Here is a 19,248-nt window from a genome sequence, read left to right on the forward strand (position 1 = left end):
AACAGAAAAATACTCTTTTTGTATCCACCTGGTCAACAGAAGCTGTTTATCGCTGCCCCGCTCTGCATGGCGGATTTGTGTTATCATTCCTTTGATTGCTGCAGACAAAATCCTTTGGGTTAGCCTAACTGATGATCTAAACTAACCTGACCCATTTTTTCAGAGGTGGATTCTCCATAGGCAAACAGAGCAGTGGAGCAGCCAGCAGCGATAAAATAGTTAGAGACAGCAATGTCTCCCATCAGTGCAACTAGATTTGGGGGAAGACATGCCTCCATGGTTTTACTCCAGTAACTTTCATAAAAATGTGAAAATAACTGAGCAATAACTGTGGTTGTAAGAGCATTTCCCATTACCTGGAAAACTGGATTATTTTATGAGAAAGATCAACAGTTAAGTAAAATAATGACTTAATTATAGTAACATGCCTAAAGGGTTTTAATGTGAAGAGTAGAAATATTTATGAATAAATGAGGTCTTATGGAAAAGAAAAAAATCTACCATGACACTGAAATCCATCAGATCATGGGACAGTCTTCTAAGACATGTTGGAGGCCTCAACTGAAATGGCAAATCAAACTACACAAAATATTTGCTGTGCAAGAGGTTAGTAATCCTCTAGTGGCAGAGTGTCAGACGAAGGGATCTGATATTCTGAGTCTTCTCTGCCTGATCTCGGTTGTCCCATTGTAGTCTTTTGAGCAGACTGTCATATGAGTAAGCTGCACACCAGAATCAGAAATACAGACTCTACTAAGATGGTAATAATTTGGTATCCTTTCAAACTAAGGACATGATGAATTTTCTTTGCTTCTGATTGCCTTCATATTAAAAATACCTTGATATGGACAAGGCATAGCAGGGGTAGATTTTGGATAAAAGAATAAAAGTAGGTCTTCATCTCGAACGACATGTTTTGTGAGATGATTATACGTCTGACGATATACTGCCCTGTTTTTAGTATGGTGACTAGAAGGCTTCTTGCTTAATTTTATTTGCAAACAGCTGCAAGACTCAGCATGTGAAGAGAAGAACGTCATGGATGAATATTCTGGGCTGGCTGCCCAAAACTTGTTATGATCATTATAAATCCCTCACACAGTATGTGACAGTTTTCCCATCTTCATACGTGATTCTTTGTATAAAAGGAGAGCTGAAAGGGCTATCTTGGAGTATAATTGTGCAACTCCAAGGTAAATAATAAAAAGTCAGCAACAAAATTAGAAACTGATAGACGCAGGAAATGACTTCTGGTTTCCTAATGCACTATGAGTAGTGCTATAATAATCAAGCTAGCAAAATTCGAAGCTCTGAAAATAAATCCAGTGGTTAGCGATTCTTAAAATATGAAGCTAAGAGAAAACATGAAACTTTTTCATTCTCACTTCAGAAGTTATCTAAAGCCTGAGCTCTCCGAATGGAGTACATTACCTTGTTAACATTGCTAAATGCATTCCCCTTGGGTACATTATTTGCAAAGAAAAAGATTTTTTGGATTTTGTGTTCTTTGTAATAATCCTCCTAGTGTTTTTAAATGCTCTGTTTTTAAGGCTTCTGCAAACTGTCATACGTAGTCTTCGTTGATGATTATGTTGTTAATATTTATGCTACTTCTTTCAGCGTCCCTGCTGCTGCCTGCACAGTAAACGCTGCAATGGAAATCTGCCTCTTAACTTCTTCCCAGGCTTCATGTTGATCAGCTTTGTTTTTAATGTCAAACATGGCATCATAGATCCCTGGGAATGATTCTCCTGCATACTTGTTATGGCTGCTTGGAGCAAAGATGACATGTCTGTAGGGAAGTTGAGGGAAAAAAATAACAATATTCTGCATTAGGAAAATAAAACATATTGTTTTCTGAATAAAACTAATCTGTTTCCATATCACCTGTTAAATTCTTGACACTGAAGATGTAAATAAATAAGATTATTGCAGCAATAGTACCTATAATCTATGAAGCAGGAAAATAACATAAGCTAAAGTATTCCATGTGAATTCCAGAACTTTATAGCTAAGAAGACTTGAGATAAAGTTGACTAAAGTATTTTCCTTTCCCTCATTTTAGATGAAATGGAAAGATACAAAAAAGCCAGCTTCTTTTCTCACAGATATACACAATCTCCAACAGATATAGGCATGCTTTGAGGTAGGAAAGCTGATGCTTTAACAAGATACTGTTCTCAACAGATTTTTAATCAGAAGCTATGAGGGGTAAGGACTGTAGATCTTAAGTTCTCTTTCTACAGTTACTTTTTAGCGGAAAGATTACTGTTCTGAATTATGCAGACTGGTAGAAGGACCAGAAAGCTGGACTTGACTTGACTATTCTGCCTCTCAAACAAGATTTACTTCTTGAACTGGATGAGAGAACTACTGAATTCACTTCACTGCTGTTGCAAGCACTGCCCTCTACACTGTATTTGCTAGCGTGACTTCTGCTATAATCGATCAAATTGTAGCTACTTCAATTATACCCTGTTTCACTTTCAAATAATAATAACTTCCTAAAGATCCTTTACCACTGAAATTACTTGAACTGAGTCCAGGGCCAAACTTTTAATCTGTTTAGAAGCCCATTGAAATCAATGGAAATGAGTTTACTGACCCGAATAGGCTTCCAGCAAGACTTTTCCTTGTTCTATATAGTGTATCTCACTGAAGTTTTCCCTAATGTTGTTTTCCCTTTTCAATTTTATTTGTGCTGTTTAATCGACTTTTACCATGTTGAATAAAATCATTACAATTCCATTTAAAGACCTGTCAATCTTAAAAGAATTCTCATAGGGTACTCCATGCAGAAACTGAAAAATAAGCCTTTCTTACCTATAGAATGGCCTGCCAGGTAATCCAAGAGGATCAATGAAAGCCCTTTCTAGAAACATGAGCTGATCATTTAGTGATCTGACAGCAATTAGGCTAAAAAGAAAACAGAGGAATATGTTAGCTGTAGTGTTTGGCCCATTCTTATCCCATGCCCCAATGTACACAGCTCTGGATTTATGAAGGACATTAGATTAAAGATGTTGAAGTGTAGCCCACAGAAAACAGCTCATGTCAGCTAACCTGCACAATAGAATTATGCTGATCTGTACTGTGAGACAGTCTGGTTCATAACCTGAAAGTCTCTTAAAGCCGCTTTTAAAGGCCAAGGAATAGTGTCAAAGAAGACAGAGACTTTCAGGTATTTTCTCTCATGTTGCATCTTATTCCTGTATCTCCTGTTCATTAGGATGCTTAGGCAGACCATTATCTTCTTTTGTACCATAGTTTTCTAAAGACCCTATTTTCCACAAAGTCAGCCAGCAGCAAATTACTTCAATAAAATCACATTTATTTTTATGTAAAACCACAACATCTGAGAAACAGGAACCTTGTGATGTTAGAATCGTCTTCTGAATCATCCAAGAATTGTGTTTTTCTGACAGCAGATTGTAAATTCCCTAGAGCAGAGACCATCTGTGTCTGTGTGCTTTGAATAGCTCTGAGCATACTACTGATGCTTAACAAATAAAAGAACTGTGAAGAAGATTATACTGAATATATGTGGGTTTGGTAGTTTACATCCAAAGTAACTTATTGTAGCGCTTCAAAGGCACTGACCAAGAAAAAATGGTAAAATTTATATCACTGTAAGCCTGGAGTAACTCTACTACTGTCAATCAAATTGTTTCAAGTTTACATTGGTGTAAATAGAAACTGAAACTGGTTCATTGAATTAAAGCTTAGATTTAGGCCATCCATCAATGAAACCATTTTGAAAACATCACATACATGTCATGTCATAAATGTCATATTTTACATAAGAAATTATTGTTAAGTCATTTATCTTGAAAGTTGCTGCCATTAAAAAGATGGCTTTTATTCTCACTTAGTCTTCCATAAGGGTAAGCATATGGCTAAATTAGAAGAAAATTTCCCAAGAAGTGTAACATACACATATGTATATATACAAGGAAGTTTGGTTTCTCATTCTGGGCATGGCCTACAAAGAATAAATTAAGCCAAGTGCAAATTAGGCCTTTTGACATAGGTGGTGCATAGAATTTTGGGAAAGCTCACCGAAAAGCTTGCCACAACTACAATCATGGTACAGCTATTTTTTTTTTCATTAAGTGGTACCAGTATCTTGGAAACTGGCAAACGAAGACCACAAGTCAACATTTGTTCTTTAATGATAATCCAGCAACAAAATCCTAGGATGTGTCTCTACCTGGAGGGAGTTACACACCTGAGCTGGCTCTGCTCATGCTAACCAGCATTCTAGTCACATCCATGTATCATCCTGGCACTGCTCCTCAACTAAAACCTGTCAAAAATTGACACTAATTAGCTTGGACACTTTTTGAAGCTAACATGGCTAGATTCCCAGGCTCTGCAGTGTCTCTGATGTCCACTAATTCAACATTTCTATACTTTGTTTCCTAGAGTAACCAGATCCTTAAAGACAAGAATCCATAAGGACTTATAATGAAACAAATTACTGAGAGTCATTTGTCACCAAGGTTATTCAGGGGACTAAATGCAAGTGAAGATTATGCCCTCTGAGGCCAGAGGACTACATGGAGTATTTGACTGGAAGGAAAAAAGTTAAACTTACTTATTGATATCTATTTGTTGCAGTCTCTCATGAAAGCTAGCAGCAACTTCTGTAAAATTCTTCACAGCTGAAAAGAGAGCATCTGGAGGGAGCAGGAAGGAAGCATTTAACTTCAAATTCTGAAGGAATCATTTAACAAAGCAAATTCTTCAAATTAAAGCTTTATCTTTCACTGTGATCATGATCTGTCAATTCTCACTTAATGAAAATCAGATGACCCCGTATTCCTACACTAAAAACTATGTAATTCTGTGTGAAAACTTGCCTCGGAGACAATAGAAATCAGTATTTTTGTGAATATTGCTTATTGTTTGCTACTTGAAGAATGTACAGAAACAGCAAAAACTAGAGCATGGATTGCCAGAACCAGACTGTTCAGGTAGGTCTGGGATTTTATAAATCCCAACAACCTATGTTTTATTGGTATGTCCCTCCACACACTTTGAGAAAGACTGAGAGTATGTGTGTACGCACACATGTATCCGGTATCAGTCATTAGCAGCCAAGTCCTAAACTGGATAGAGTATGTTGTTGCCAATAAAATAAAGGCTTCTCAGGCAGGAGGCATATTGTGAATCCCTATAACATGAAATAAAATTTCACGTGCCAGCACAAGATCCCTATTGTGGCATAGGGATGAACCATTCCTGCCTGACCAAGCCCCGAGGCAAACTTCTCACAGTGCTTGCACTTGCCATCATGTGCCCATAAACTGAAACAAGAGAAGTTCTGACTGGATATAAGGAGAATATTTTTCACCCTGAGGACAGTCAAGCACTGTGGTCCAGAGAGGTTCTGTAGTCTCTGTCCTTGGAGATTTTCAAGACCAGATGGGATAAAGCTCTGAGCAACCTGGTCTGACCTCAGAGCTGACCCTGCCTTGGGCAGGTTGACCTAGAGACCTCCTGAGGTTCCTTCTAACCTGTATTATCCTATGATCCTATGATCAGTGTTGGACAGAGAATTATCCAACACCATAAGCTGCAAAGCAGTGTGATTTTTTTTTAGGGACCAAAGCAAAGGTATCTTATTGCCAACATCAGTGAACCATGCACAGGTCAAAGAACACATGACTGTAAGTGTTAACTCTACTTGGCAGTGGCATAGTCTCTACACAGGCATACTAGTGACAAAATACTCAAATTTCAAAGTATTGGAGGGTGTGGCCCTTGTTTTATTTACTGTTCATACAGCACAAGGTAAATACCAGGTCATGAGTAAGACATACGTTAAGATAAAGCACTGCTAGCATTAACAGAGGAGGAGTGCGATGAAAGAATGTACGTACCAAAGGATACATTGTATGTTGCCAGTTCCTCTTCATGATTCCTTGACAAATTATAGATGATGTGAGCATAGTTGCTCACAGCTGATGCATAATCTCTACAGTCAAAAGGAAGCACAATGGAGTTGGCCAATTCAAACACCAGCCCTCCCCGTACCTGAGCTACTGTCAGATGATTCTTGAAAGTGGGATCATAAAACCTCTCCACAATTTCATAGGTTTCATAGACACTGTGGTAAACTGGATAGCTGCTATATTTTTCTACATTCTGAAACAAACAAACCCAAACAAAACCATTATTCAGCTGTGGATACTTCAGCTTTGCTTGAACACCTTTGCTGTGGGACTCAAGGCACTGTAAAGTTAAGTGTTTGGGTCACACTAATCCTATGTAGCTACTACAGACAGTCGAATGAGAAGAACTGCTCAGCGGTGGCTCTCTTAGACATCAACCTATGATGAGATGAACAGTCATTTGGAGATGCCTCTCTGCACTGACCATGTACAGAGCCTAAAGAAGGTAACTAAGAACAGACACATAACTTAATTGGCTAAATAAAGGTGAGATTGCCCTTCCTCTCTTTGCTTGGATCTCAACAGCCATTTCTGTTTGTGTCTTCGGATATGCCTTTTCAGAGGAAAAGACCATATTGAATAGATTGCTCCTTGAACATTTCTCAGTTAGTCTCATCTCACAGTATGCTCCAGAGTCAAACCCATATTTTCCATAATACATGAACCATTTTGAATTCAAAGCTTCATAAGTTATTACAAATCATTCAAAAGTCATCATAAGCCACTCATAAGCCTTCATCAACCATAGGTAATTTTGAGCACATCCATTTACCCTGAGCAAAGTACCTTTTGTCTGACTGACACCAAGTTGACTATTCTTATTTATTAAATATTTGTGTTATAGTAGCACATAGAGTTCTAGTAATGAACTGGGACTCCACTCTGACACACTAAACTGAACTGCTCCAAAAAGCTAGCAGTCTAAATGGCTCAGTTACAGGTGATATTACTCAGGCAGTTACAGAGGAGACAAAATTACAAAGATACAGACTTACCCAATTTTTACTGTAACGTGCTCTGCCTGAAGCAATGCCAAGACGTTGAAAAAAGACTTCAAAGTCATTGCCAGAACCCAGTTTATTTATTCTTTTAACAAGAAAGAGGGAAATGCCTTGAGTGACAATACTTAAAGTATAATTTTAGTTTGCTTCCAAGTACTGTGGCAATTATTTATTCTGCAGTTGCAGTCACTACAGTCTTTCCCTAGTATGCTCTTTCTGTCAATACACCATGAATTGCCTGTGACCCCTACATTATGTGCACCTCATCAATTGCATTCTCTGAGAAGCAGAGTCATCATTCTCAGGGTCAGAGAAATGAAACTCTCAGGAGGAGAATTTAACTCACTCTTTAATCATTGAGAAGACCCAATGACCTTTCTCCTACTGAACTTCCACTATCCCAAGCTCTCAACTCAGAGAAATCACAACAGTTCCAGCATTGGTCCATGAAATAGAATCAGTCTTTGGGATTCTATAGAGAAACCCCGGTAAATTTGAAGGACAGTGTTGTAAAAACCTGCCTGGTGTGCTCCCCAGCCACCCAAACTCAGAGGCCTTCCAGGAGACTGGAAGCAAATGCAAGGGAAAGCTGCTGTTTTAGCATCTTGTGTGCCTGCCACTGGCTTGTGCATACTACCCTTATTTGTCTAAATCTCTATAAATTACATGAACATTTCACTTTTCATATATAAAGCCTCCTGTTCATGCTACAAAGGCAAGTTCACAAAACTGTGGTACAATAGTGTATCAGTTGCAATCAATAAAACACTGAAATTTATACCAGCTGAGAATCACACCATTTCTTTTAGGCGCTCAGTTTTTCAAGTGGATATTTCTTTAAACCCCACACTCTATATCGTTTATTGTTTATTTTCTTTTGTCACTGACCTGGGAACCTCTTTATATTCTCTTGATGGATTTTTTTTATACCAGCTCTCATACAGAGATTTTCCTTCAAACCCCTCATCAGGACTTGGTATCTAGAAAAAGTATATTGTAAAAAAAGACAAAGGGTACAATTTTAAATGTTACCAAGCAACAAATCTACAACCTGTCATCACGTAAAGCCTATGGCTTAGGGCAATGAATAAGTCACAGTCTTAAGTCCCTCAACCTTTCTGCATTTCCATTTTAACATTTGAAATACACAGCATTTTCCAGAGGAATAGTTTATTTGCTAAAAATAGGTAATTTGAGATGGAAGAAAAACACAGGGAAAGTAAAACATTTCAAGTCAATATATACATTCTGATATTTCTTTATGAGATTTTCAGCCATTTAAATACTCAACACAAAAATCCCTCACAAAACCAAAACCTTTTGTTTCACTTTGGCAGGAATTTCAATTTCATCTTGGCTTAATTCAAAACTGTTTCTACCTTGTTTTAGTTCACAGAAATTATTTCCATGGATGCAGCTGTAACCTTAGAAGGGCAAAGTGTACAGTACTTGGTGTTTACGTCATCATAGCTGCTACAGAGGTATACAAATCATGACCATCCTAAAGTTCATTTCCATCACTCTTTTCAGACTACCTCCCAGATTACTGTGCAGGTTAAACACTGTAGGTATTTTTTCATCTTTCCTTTTTATTGATGGGCTGCTGAGGTTTTATTATCTTTAATCTCTTAAAGATTATTAGTATCTATTTTATTATTAATATCTATATCTACTATCTAAGAATTACTCCACAATAGCGATCAAAATAAAACTAATACATTTGCTTTTTTGGTCACGAAGCTAATTATTCATAGAACAGCAGTAACACTTTTTGCCACAGATTAACTGTGGATGGGATCGTGCAGGACCTGCTTCCTGATCAGCATTCTCTTCAGACATCAGCTACCAACAAGCTGTGGTTACATGCATTCATCACCCTTTGTCACTGCTTCCCAGCTCCAGGAAGGGTTACGCAACCATGTTTACTGGTATTTAGGTCAACATTTTAACGATGGCTCTTGGTACCCAAACTGAGACTCTGGTGACCTGATTTTCTGACCATTCTGAACACCTGCACTTAGCACAGGTTACCATGGGAACTGCAGGTGATCAGCTCATCTGCAGTTCAGGACAGAAGTATCTTTATCTGGGCACCTAATTTTAACAGAGTTAAATTTTACTTGTTGTCTTTCAATTGCCAGAAAATGATTGTAATGAATTACTACATTTCCTTTACTTTTGTACCAGTCTAATGCCAGCTTCCAAGAGATAACAAATTATTGACCCTGGAAAAGACATATGACTGAATAAGTACAGCAGATAAAGACAGATATAGTAGATTCATAGAATATATACAGTAGTTGAATGTACATTATATCTATGTATATAAAACACACGCAGAAGACTAATTAAACGTTCATGCTTTAATACAGATGAACAGAAAAAAAAACAGAAATGAAAAGCCCTTAGTACCAGCCTCTAAGACCCTCTCTCAAAGCAAGGAACATCTTACATCTAAGATGGTGAGGCTATTTCCTGAGAAAGGTCCCTACCTTTCAATTTTGTGTGCCACACAAATATGTGTGAGAGCATCATGGTCAGAGCCAATGAATATCTAACAGGATACACTGAAGCTGAGCACATTGACCAAACCCGCCACATCACACTAAAAACAACACTGTAGCAAGCCTAATTTCTTCCCCTGCCTAAAGGGAGTCAGAGTCTCCCACTACCATGGGCACTCCAGCAGTTGGACTGGGCAGCCAAGTTTGTGCTTGTTTCTGTCCTCTGGCTCATGGCATTTTTTTATTCTTTTGTTCTTAGAAGGACTACTTGCACAGGAGGAGTGGAAAAATCCCCTAATCCTTAATAGCTAATAATTTAAAGGTATAAGCTTGAAATCCCTTTGCCACTCCTGGGAAAAAGCTCCAGTTACTTAGCTATTGACTTAAAAGGGGTACTGCAGTTAGAAAAAAAAGAAACATCTGACACCATATTTTATACACAGAGCCCCATCCAGTAAGTGAGCACTGAACATGCTGGCTAAAGAATTCAAGTGATATTACCTCTTTAGTCAGACTGTACACCAGTCTGTACATCAGTGGTGTGCAATCCACTCGTAGGGTGTAGTTTCCTAAAAAACAGGAAAAACTATTTATCCAAAGAAGCAAGTTCTACTCAGCCAAAACCTCATTACTTTATTTGTTAATAAGAAAGGGACTAGAGAGCTACACCCTCTACAAGGAACAAGCTGATTCTCCCTGTAGAAGGGTTCTCATCCTGTGATCTTGTCAGTGCATTTGTATTGGTTAGGATGAATTACAGCCCAGCTTTTGAATCATAAAACCATAGAATAGTTTGGGTTGGAAGGGACCTCTAAAGGTCATCTAGTCCAACCCCCCTGCTGTGGGCAGGGACATCTTCAACTAGATCAGGTTGCTCAGAGCCCCGGCCAACCTGACCTTGAAGGTTTCCAGGGATGGGGCATCCACCACCTCTCTGGGCAACCTGTGCCAGTGTTTCACCACCCTCAGCGTAAAAAATTTCTTCCTCATATCTAGTCTAATCTACCCCCCTTTAGCTTAAAGCCATTCCCCCTTGTCCTGTCGCTACAGGCCCTGCTAAAAAGTTTGCCGCCATCTTTTTTATAAGCCCCCTTTAAGTACTGAGAGGCTGCAATAAGGTCTCCCCAGAGCCTTCTCTTCTCTAGGCTGAACAACCCCAACTCTCTCAGCCTTTCTCCACAGGAGAGGTGTTCCATCCCCCTCATCATTTTCGTGGCCCTCCTCTGGACCCGCTCCAACAGGTCCATGTCTTTCTTCTGCTGAGGGCTCCAGAGCTGGATGCAGTACTGCAGGTGGGGTCTCACCAGAGCAGAGGAGAGGGGCAGAATCACCTCCCTCAACCTGCTGGCCACGCTTCTTTGGATGCAGCCCAGGATACGCTTGGCCTTCTGGGCTGCGAGCGCACATTGCTGGCTCATGTCCAGCTTTTCATCCACCAGCACCCCCAAGTCCTTCTCGGCAGGGCTGCTCTCAATCCCTTCATCCCCCAGCCTGTATGGATACCGGGGGTTGCCCTGACCCAGATGCAGGACCTTGCCCTTGGCCTTGTTGAACCTCATGAGGTTCACATGGGCCCACTTCTCCAGCTTGTCCAGGTCCCTCTGGATGGCATCCCGTCCCTCTGGCGTGTCGACCTCACCACTCAGCTTGGTGTCATCTGCAAACTTGCTGAGGGTGCACTCGATCCCACTGTCTATGTCATTGATGAAGATATTAAACTGTACCGGTCCCAATACAGACCCCTGCGGGACGCCACTCGTCACCAGCCTCCATCTGGACATTGAGCCGTTGACCACTACCCTCTGGATGCGACCATCTAACCAATTCCTCACCCACCGGACAGTCCACCCATCAAATCCATACCTCTCCAGTTTAGAGAGAAAGATGTTGGGGGGGACTGTGTCAAAGGCCTTACAGAGGTCCAGACAGACGACATCTGTAGCCCTTCCCATGTCCACTGATGTAGTCACTCCATCCTAGAAGGCCACTAGGTTAGTCAGGCAGGACTTGCCCTTGGTGAAGCCATGCTGGCTGTCTTGAATCACCTCCCTGTCCTCCATGTGCCTTAGCATAGCTTCCAGGAGGATCTGTTCCGTGATCTTCCCAGGCACAGACGTGAGACTGACTGGCCTGTAGTTCCCCAGGTCTTCCTTTCTTCCCTTTTTAAAAATGGGGGTTATGTTTCCTCTTTTCCAGTCAGTGGGAACTTCACCGGACTGCCACAACTTCTCAAATATGATGGATAGTGGCTTAGCAACTTCATCCGCCAGTTCCTTCAGGACCCACGGATGGATCTCATCGGGTCCCATGGACTTGTGCACCTTCAGGTGCTTTACATGGTCTCGAACCTGATCTTCTCCCACAGTGGGTGGCTCTTCATTCTCCCAGTCCCCACCTTTGCCTTCTGCGGCTTGGGCAGTGAGGCTCAAGCACTTGCCGGCGAAGATCGAAGCAAAAAAGTCATTGAGTACCTCCGCCTTCTCCATGTCCTGGGTAACCAGGTCTCCTGTTTCATTCTGGAGAGGGCCCACATTTTCCCTCATCTTCCTTTTATCCCCGACATACCTATAGAATCTTTTCTTGTTGCCCTTGACGTCCCTGGCCAGATTTCATTCTATCAATCAGGGCTTTGGCTTTCCTAACCTGATCCCTGGCTGCTCGGACAATTTTTCTGTATTCCTCCCAGGCTACCTGTCCTTGCTTCCACCCTCTGTAGGCTTCCTTTTTGTGTTTGAGTTTGTCCAGGAGCTCCTTGTTCATCCATGCAGGCCTCCTGCTGTTTTTGCCGGACTTCCTCTTTGTTGGGATGCATCGCTCCTGAGCTTGAAGGAGGTGATCCTTGAATATTACCCAGCTTTCTTGGGCCCCTCTTCCCCCCAGGGCTTTGTCCCATTGCACTCTACCAAGTGGATCCCTGAAGAGGCCAAAGTCTGCTCTCCTGAAGTCCAGGGTAGTGAGCTTGCTGTGTGCCCTCCTCAGTGCCCCAAGGATCTTGAACTCCACCATTTCGTGGTCACTGCAGCCCAGGCTGCCCTTCAGCTTCGCATTCCCCACCAGCCCCTTGTTGTTGGTGAGAACAAGGTCCAGCACAGCACCTTTCCTCGTTGGCTCCTCTACCACTTGGAGAAGGAAGTTATCATCGACGCATTCCAGGAACCTCCCAGATTGCTTATGCCCTGCCGTGCTGTCCCTCCAACAGATGTTGGGGCGGTTGAAGTCCCCCATGAGGACCAGGGCTTGTGAGCGTGAGGCTGCTCTTAAATGTCTATAGAGGGCCTCATCCGCTCGGTCTTCCTGGTCAGGTGGCCTGTATCAGACCCCCACCATAATGTCACCTGTCCCTGCCTTCCCTTTAATTCTGACCCATAAGCTCTTGGTCGGCTCCTCACCCATCCCCAGGCAGAGCTCCATGCATTCCACCTGGTCATTGACATAGAGGGCGACACCCCCTCCTCATCTCCCCTGCCTGTCCTTCCTAAAGAGCCTGTATCCCTCCATCCCAACACTCCAATCATAGGAGCCATCCCACCACGTCTCCGTGATGCCAATAAGGTTGTAGCCCTGCAGGTGTGCGTGCGTCTCTAACTCCTCTTGTTTATTCCCCATGCTACGTGTGTTTGCATAGAGACATTTAAGTTGGGCCCCCGATGAAGCTGACTTACTGGCTGGAGTTCCTTTGTGCTGCTCTTCAGGTGCTCTCCTGCTGACCTGTGCTCCTTCTCCAGGCTCTGGGCATCTATTGCTGGCCCTGGCATCAAACTGGTAGGAGTGGGATGGATGGAGGTTCCCCTCCCCGGCATCTCTAGTTTCAATCCCTCTTCACCAGCTTGGCAAGCCTGCGACCGAAGATGCTCTTCCCCCAGTAGACCAGGTTTCTCAAAATGAGTCCCATGGTCTAAGTAGCTGAACCCCTGGGTGTGGCATCAGTCCCGTAACCATTTGTTGACTCTCCAGATTCGACTGGCCCTTTCAAACCCCTTCCCTTCTTGAAGCAACCCTTAAGAGCTTTTCTTATGTCCCTGTGTTTATTATGCACATTATAAGAGGAGAAGCTAACTCTAAAGAGTTGCCACAGAACTGCTGACAGGGGCACAACACTTCTTGTCCCTTCCCATGACTTCCCAAAGAGTGTAGCTACTGTAGTGGACTTCTTCCCTGAAGCAATAGGAATATCTGAAGGATACTTTATGATTCTGGGTCACAGTTTCCCCCCGTATATACTCCTGAACTAATGCAACAACATTATCACATTGAAGCTTTCATGGATCTCAAAGCCAAAATGCCTCCCAGTCACCTGTAGATACCATCACTATTCCTGTAAAACCCAAGTCAACACTATGTACCTTCGATGGAGGAATCTGCATTGATGTAAGCCACTCCTCGTGCTTGCAATACTTTAGCATTTTCCTATGAGAAGGAAAAGAGGAAGAAAATGCTGATGAACTTGTTTTTCCTCAGAACTATTTTCCCACCCACAGAAGTAACAGCTGTTTCAGGGAAAGACACCATATACCGCAAGGAGCCATATATTCTTGGTAGTTCAAAAGGAAACTTAAGAGTGTGTGTGTGCGTGTATAAGGAAGAGAGAGGGAGGGAGGGAAGAAGTGTTGCTTTCTAGTACAGATTTCGCAAAGATCTGCCACTGTGAAAATTGCTCTTTGAACACTATTGGTTTACCTCAGCCCACTCTGTCGATCCTAACAAGCCAAATTCCTCTGCATCCCAGCTTGCAAATATCACTGTTCTCCTTGGTCTCCATCCTGCAATAAAAGACCATGAAAACTGTATTACAGAAAGAAAGACTGCTTGTTACATAATAACTAATGTGAAAACAAATGTCATTTTTGGGGGGCTCATCTTTTATCCTGATCTGTGGGGAAAGAGGTGTGTTTATGGAATTTTAACACCAACTTCTTCACTAATCTAATCTAATAATGGTTTGCTAATTTTGTAGCAATCTCAATTCTCCTTCAATATTGTGCCAAATAATGTATTCTTTTTCTTCTCGCAGCTTTAGTTGCAAGAAAATTTTCTAAAATTTAACACTCTGAACAAGGAAAAATAATGTGCTTGTGCACAAATTCTTGAAAGAAAGATTTTCTACTCTTTTTGCTCTGTTCAAGTACACATTGTATACCAGTGTCTACTTTGACAGAAAAGTGTTTGGCATGTTTTCATGTCTATTACTGAATTCCTTTGACCTGTCTCCCAAATGCTGGATTTCAAAACCTAAGGAATTCCCTGTAACTTTGACAGATCACCTTCAAAACAAAGATCTTTCACTGGAAGTTCTGCATTTGATTTAAACGCAGGCCAAATGGAACAGGCTGTATTGCCCTGCCTCTGTATCTTTGCCCAAAGTTTTCTTAGAGGCTACTGGAACCTTTTCATCTTTTGCTCCCTTTCTTTTTTACCTTTTTTTTTTCCCCCAGCTTGCATTCCAAAGACAGCTTCCCCTGATATCCAGTAAATGGGAGGGAACGGACAGAAAGCTAAATGTCAATAGGTTTTAAGTGTAATGGGTAGGCGAAGAAAGCTCCTCTAGCACAGTATCTGAGTTATGTCAGAGCTTCTTTCCATGGGATGTCAGATAGGGAGATAGCATTTACTCTGACAGCAGCAGAAACTTGGTACAGTTGACATTTGTTCCTATTCTAATGTAACTAGGCATGAGATATTTTTAACCATTACCTCCTACTATGTTTGCACAGCTCATTCTCTGCATTACACAGACATGCTTTTTTTACTCTTGGGTCTGTCTCCAAACTACAGTCAGGTGCTGAGAAGGCTCTCGATGTTGCCCTGATAAAGCCTTGATCAGTCCACCACTGCATCCATTTTATAGGACCACTGAAACACCCAGTCTGACCAGCCTCAAATACACAGTAATCAACTGTACCTAAATGTCATATTTATTTCAGTATCCCCCATTCTGTGTTTTGTTTTCCTTTCGGTGTACTTTCTCTGCAGTAGAAGTACCTCACGTATACCAAGGTTGTAACTGGAACTAATTAACAGCTGCAGAACAGTATGCTTATTCAAGACATCAGAGATATACACGTGTTTAATTTTAAACGTATGCTTAAATCCCAGAGAAATCAATAGGCACTGCTGAGAGCAGTGATTTTGGGGTGCTTTGTTCTTTCATTACATTACCTTTCCTTCTCAGTTTTCCAAAGCTCCTCACAATCTCGTGAACCACAGCTGCCCCACTCTGAGGATCAATGCCACCAAATACCCATGAGTCGCGGTGGCCTCCCAGGATGACATATCTGTCTAGAAAAATTAATTATGGAGGTTTACTTAGAAAAATTTTTTTCCTGCCACAGAGCTGTTAATTGGAAGTAATATCTAATTTTCCATGCAGGTGTCAGGCAACAAAGCTTAATAGTTTATAATATACATGATAGAAAGGCAAAAGACATTTTAAGTCTCCAAAGACATTTTTCTGCATCTTCAGCCAGTGCTAAAGAATTTGTCAAACACAATAACTTGATCCCGTAAGACTTAAAACCTCCTAAATTCCATAACGTTACTTCTATTATTAGAAATACTGCAGCTTTCCTCTGAAGACAGAAGCATCTTTCCATATTTAACAATAGTATGTTTCATGGTAAAGCCGATCCACTAATTATATTTGTACAGCATGCCAACTCACAACATTAAGGTGTGCTGAATGCAGTATTTCTCTGAATACATATATAGTCAATCATAAAAAGGGTTGTCTAAATAATGAGAGAGATGTGATTAATAAGATCAAAGTCAGACTAGATCTCTGTGCTACTATAATATGGTTAACAGTTGTGTTTCAGGCAACAGGGAAGTGCTGCAGTTACAAGTTAAATGATGTTACCATCATCCTAGGGATGTCTATATATCTGTTTTTTTAGAGTGTAAAATCACACTGGTTACAAGAGACTGTAAGACAGCCAAAAAGTCAATAGTGGTGGATATGATGTCTTCAGATGGAATGCAAAATCCATTCCCGTGTTAGTAGGGAAGAATATCCACTTAAGAATATTCTTTCAATTGTAAAGTTACGTGCCTGAAGACAAATATTCCTGTCTTGGTTATGACTCACCCTTTAAAATCAGCATTTACAGTGCAAGTGCTGACATACCTTGAACCATATGAAAGCTGGTGCAATAACTATTTCAACACCAATGATCATGTAGTGCAGTATTTCAGAGAAAACTGTATTCCTCATTTCCGCCTTGTAACTATGAAGTACGTGTAGAGGTCACTGCACGCTCACATTACACTGAAGACAAATGACTTTACCTGGTTCCACTGTGCCTCTGATGGTACCAATCACATTGTAAATCCTTGTTATTTCGTTGTGGCTATGAATGTGCATTTTCACCTTTCTAGTGTATCAGGAAGAAAATCCAAAGAGAAAATCCATCAGATTAGATAATAAAACATCTTGACACCTTTCAAAAGTGTACAGTATAAATTGTAAGGAAAGCATTTTGGCCAAATTTACCCTCCATTAAACCAAAGTAAACCTGAAAAGACGTCAGTGTAGTTTTTTCTGATTTATACTTGTGCAACTGAGAACAGCATTTAGCCGTTGAAAGCTATGGACTGTTATTGATGTCAGTAAGATTTATATGGGTAACAGGCTCAGAACTCCAAATTCAAAGATTTTTTGCTAGTAGCTAGTTTTTAAATCTGGAAAAGTGAAAGAAAAATGAAAACCATCTAATGTTAAAAAGGTAAATAGTTCTAATCATCTAGAGGTTGGTGTAAATCAGAAATTACTCCAGCACAGTCAATACTGACGTGGCAGATCAGGCAGCAGAAAATCAGATAACTTGAGTTGCATCAAAAGACTTTGTTTATCTACAACACAGCTGGAGGTGCAACAACTCATCCCCAAGGGTTGCCTGTATATTTTTCAGAAAGAATTTTTCATGTAGTATGGCTAAGACATAGGGAAAAAGTCAAATGGTTCATATGAAGTCAGTACAATAGCTCAGCCAATATTGAAACACCTGGACTTTAGTCCTAAACTGTAATTACTAAATCATGTTAAAAACAATCTGAAGCAATAAAAATGACATTGTAGTTAAAGCTTTTTTTCTGGAAAATTTGACTTGTAGGTTAATATTGTTTTATATGAGGCAATAGGTAAGACCAGAACCTGGACCCACATGAATTTAAAAAAGACAACACACAAATTCAATTCTCAAAAATAATTGGTCTCATCAAATAGTTTGTGAAAGGCTAGATGCTTTTCAAAGGAAACTGCTTCAAGACTAACTGGAAACTAAAGCAATTCAGTCATATCCATCCAATCAAGATATAAATCTACTGGAGCTTTGCACTGAGCGCATTTCAGCCCAGGAAATGGTCATAATCAAAGAAATGATGCAAATAATCCCAACTACTCTACTTTTGGTGAAATTCTATTGTTCTACCTGTTTTTCTCTGATCCCAAGCACGCTTTCCTTAAGAAACAAAACTGACCTTGTAGAATAATTTGTTGTGAAACCAGGACCAACGTTGTAAGACACATTCAAATTTCCTTTCCAGCTGCTATGTGGTGGTGCATATCCTCCCATATTACTATTATGAAAAAAAAATTATCATTATTAGTTACAGACATCTTACAATAGCACCAAACACAAATGAGGAACCAGGAACCACACTTTGTTAGGTCCCATGCACACACAGACCACAGTGATGGTCTTTGTCTCAGACAATTTATACTACAAGCTTCCACAGGAGAATAATCTTTTTAGCTACATTAATACTAATAAATTATCACAGAGAAATAGTCCTGGGCATTGAGATCAGCTTGGAATGGCCTACAGCTATCCTGGAAAAGTGTTGGCCTCCAAAGGTTTTTCATACAAACTGCCTCTTGTAAATGGCCCCTGGAACTTTTCTACTGCCTTGAACTGCATTTGCTTTTAAATCAGAAGAGAGTAACTCGGACCATTCTAACAGTTTAACAGAACAGGCAGTTGTCTTCCAGTGCCTGTCCCTGGACTCTGTTTAATCTGGTAGCATAGACAGAGTTGATGTGTTTCAAAGACGTCTAAAATTGGAGAAATAAGATCAGTCCAAGTCACCTTTTCTTGTTCCATTGTCAAAGGTGAGATATTTTTTCTCAGTTAACACAACTGGAAATGCAGTAATTCAGTGGATCCCAATTGCCCATACTTATTTACCTATTCTAAAGGATTTATATTTTTGACATAAACTTGTGAGAAACATAAAAAAAATATTAAAAAATATGCTGGGTGTTCTGGTTCTTATTAGGGAAAATATATTTATTGTAAATGAAAGCACACCCTTTACTGTAAAAGCATACTTCAGTCAAGTTGTATTCCACAGAACACTTCAGCACGTCTTCAAGTCCTCGGTATATTTTCTATATAAAAATATGATAGCAGGAATAACTAGAAGTTATGACTTCTCAAGACAAAAGTGAAAACAAGGACCCAGTATTTTTAGAGGATTTAGATTCCATTCATAATTATTAAAAATCAAGTTCTAGAATTATTTACAACTTACTGAAGAGAAATATCTAGCTACATCATATTTATCCATATCAATCTGCTCTACCACTACTAGTTGGCAGTGGAAAAAAGAGGTTTTTTAACCTATACCTTTATCATTATGAGCAGTTATCTTCATAACAGTGATGACCGTAAAGTTTTAAAGAAAAGACAGTTTGGAGATATATTAGTCCATAAAAGTTTGGGAGGAAATAGGAAAAACACTAGAACAGTGATAATGAACATCAGGTATGCAAAGACACCAAAGACAGTAAAA

At 40.4% G+C, this 19,248-nt stretch overlaps 1 protein-coding gene across 3 annotated transcripts in view; it reads right to left on the reverse strand.

The window, feature by feature from the left end:
- Positions 1 to 356: 356 nt before the first annotated feature.
- The window catches only part of LOC143155498 (glutamate carboxypeptidase 2-like), a 35,051-nt gene continuing 16,159 nt past the window's right edge, over positions 357 to 19,248 (reverse strand). For all 3 annotated transcript variants that reach the window (XM_076328331.1, XM_076328334.1, XM_076328332.1), the window contains exons 8-19: positions 17,935 to 18,033; positions 16,744 to 16,829; positions 15,619 to 15,738; positions 14,140 to 14,222; positions 13,806 to 13,869; positions 9,964 to 10,031; positions 7,847 to 7,938; positions 6,953 to 7,043; positions 5,886 to 6,150; positions 4,598 to 4,679; positions 2,824 to 2,916; positions 357 to 1,792 (exon numbers count right to left, since the gene is read on the reverse strand). In XM_076328331.1, coding sequence (XP_076184446.1) covers positions 1,603 to 1,792; positions 2,824 to 2,916; positions 4,598 to 4,679; positions 5,886 to 6,150; positions 6,953 to 7,043; positions 7,847 to 7,938; positions 9,964 to 10,031; positions 13,806 to 13,869; positions 14,140 to 14,222; positions 15,619 to 15,738; positions 16,744 to 16,829; positions 17,935 to 18,033 — 1,333 coding nt within the window. In that variant the 3' untranslated portion in view covers positions 357 to 1,602. The remainder of the gene's footprint in view (positions 1,793 to 2,823; positions 2,917 to 4,597; positions 4,680 to 5,885; positions 6,151 to 6,952; positions 7,044 to 7,846; positions 7,939 to 9,963; positions 10,032 to 13,805; positions 13,870 to 14,139; positions 14,223 to 15,618; positions 15,739 to 16,743; positions 16,830 to 17,934; positions 18,034 to 19,248) is intronic.

This window comes from Aptenodytes patagonicus, chromosome 1 (genome assembly GCF_965638725.1).
Source record: "Aptenodytes patagonicus chromosome 1, bAptPat1.pri.cur, whole genome shotgun sequence".
NCBI lineage: Eukaryota > Metazoa > Chordata > Aves > Sphenisciformes > Spheniscidae > Aptenodytes > Aptenodytes patagonicus.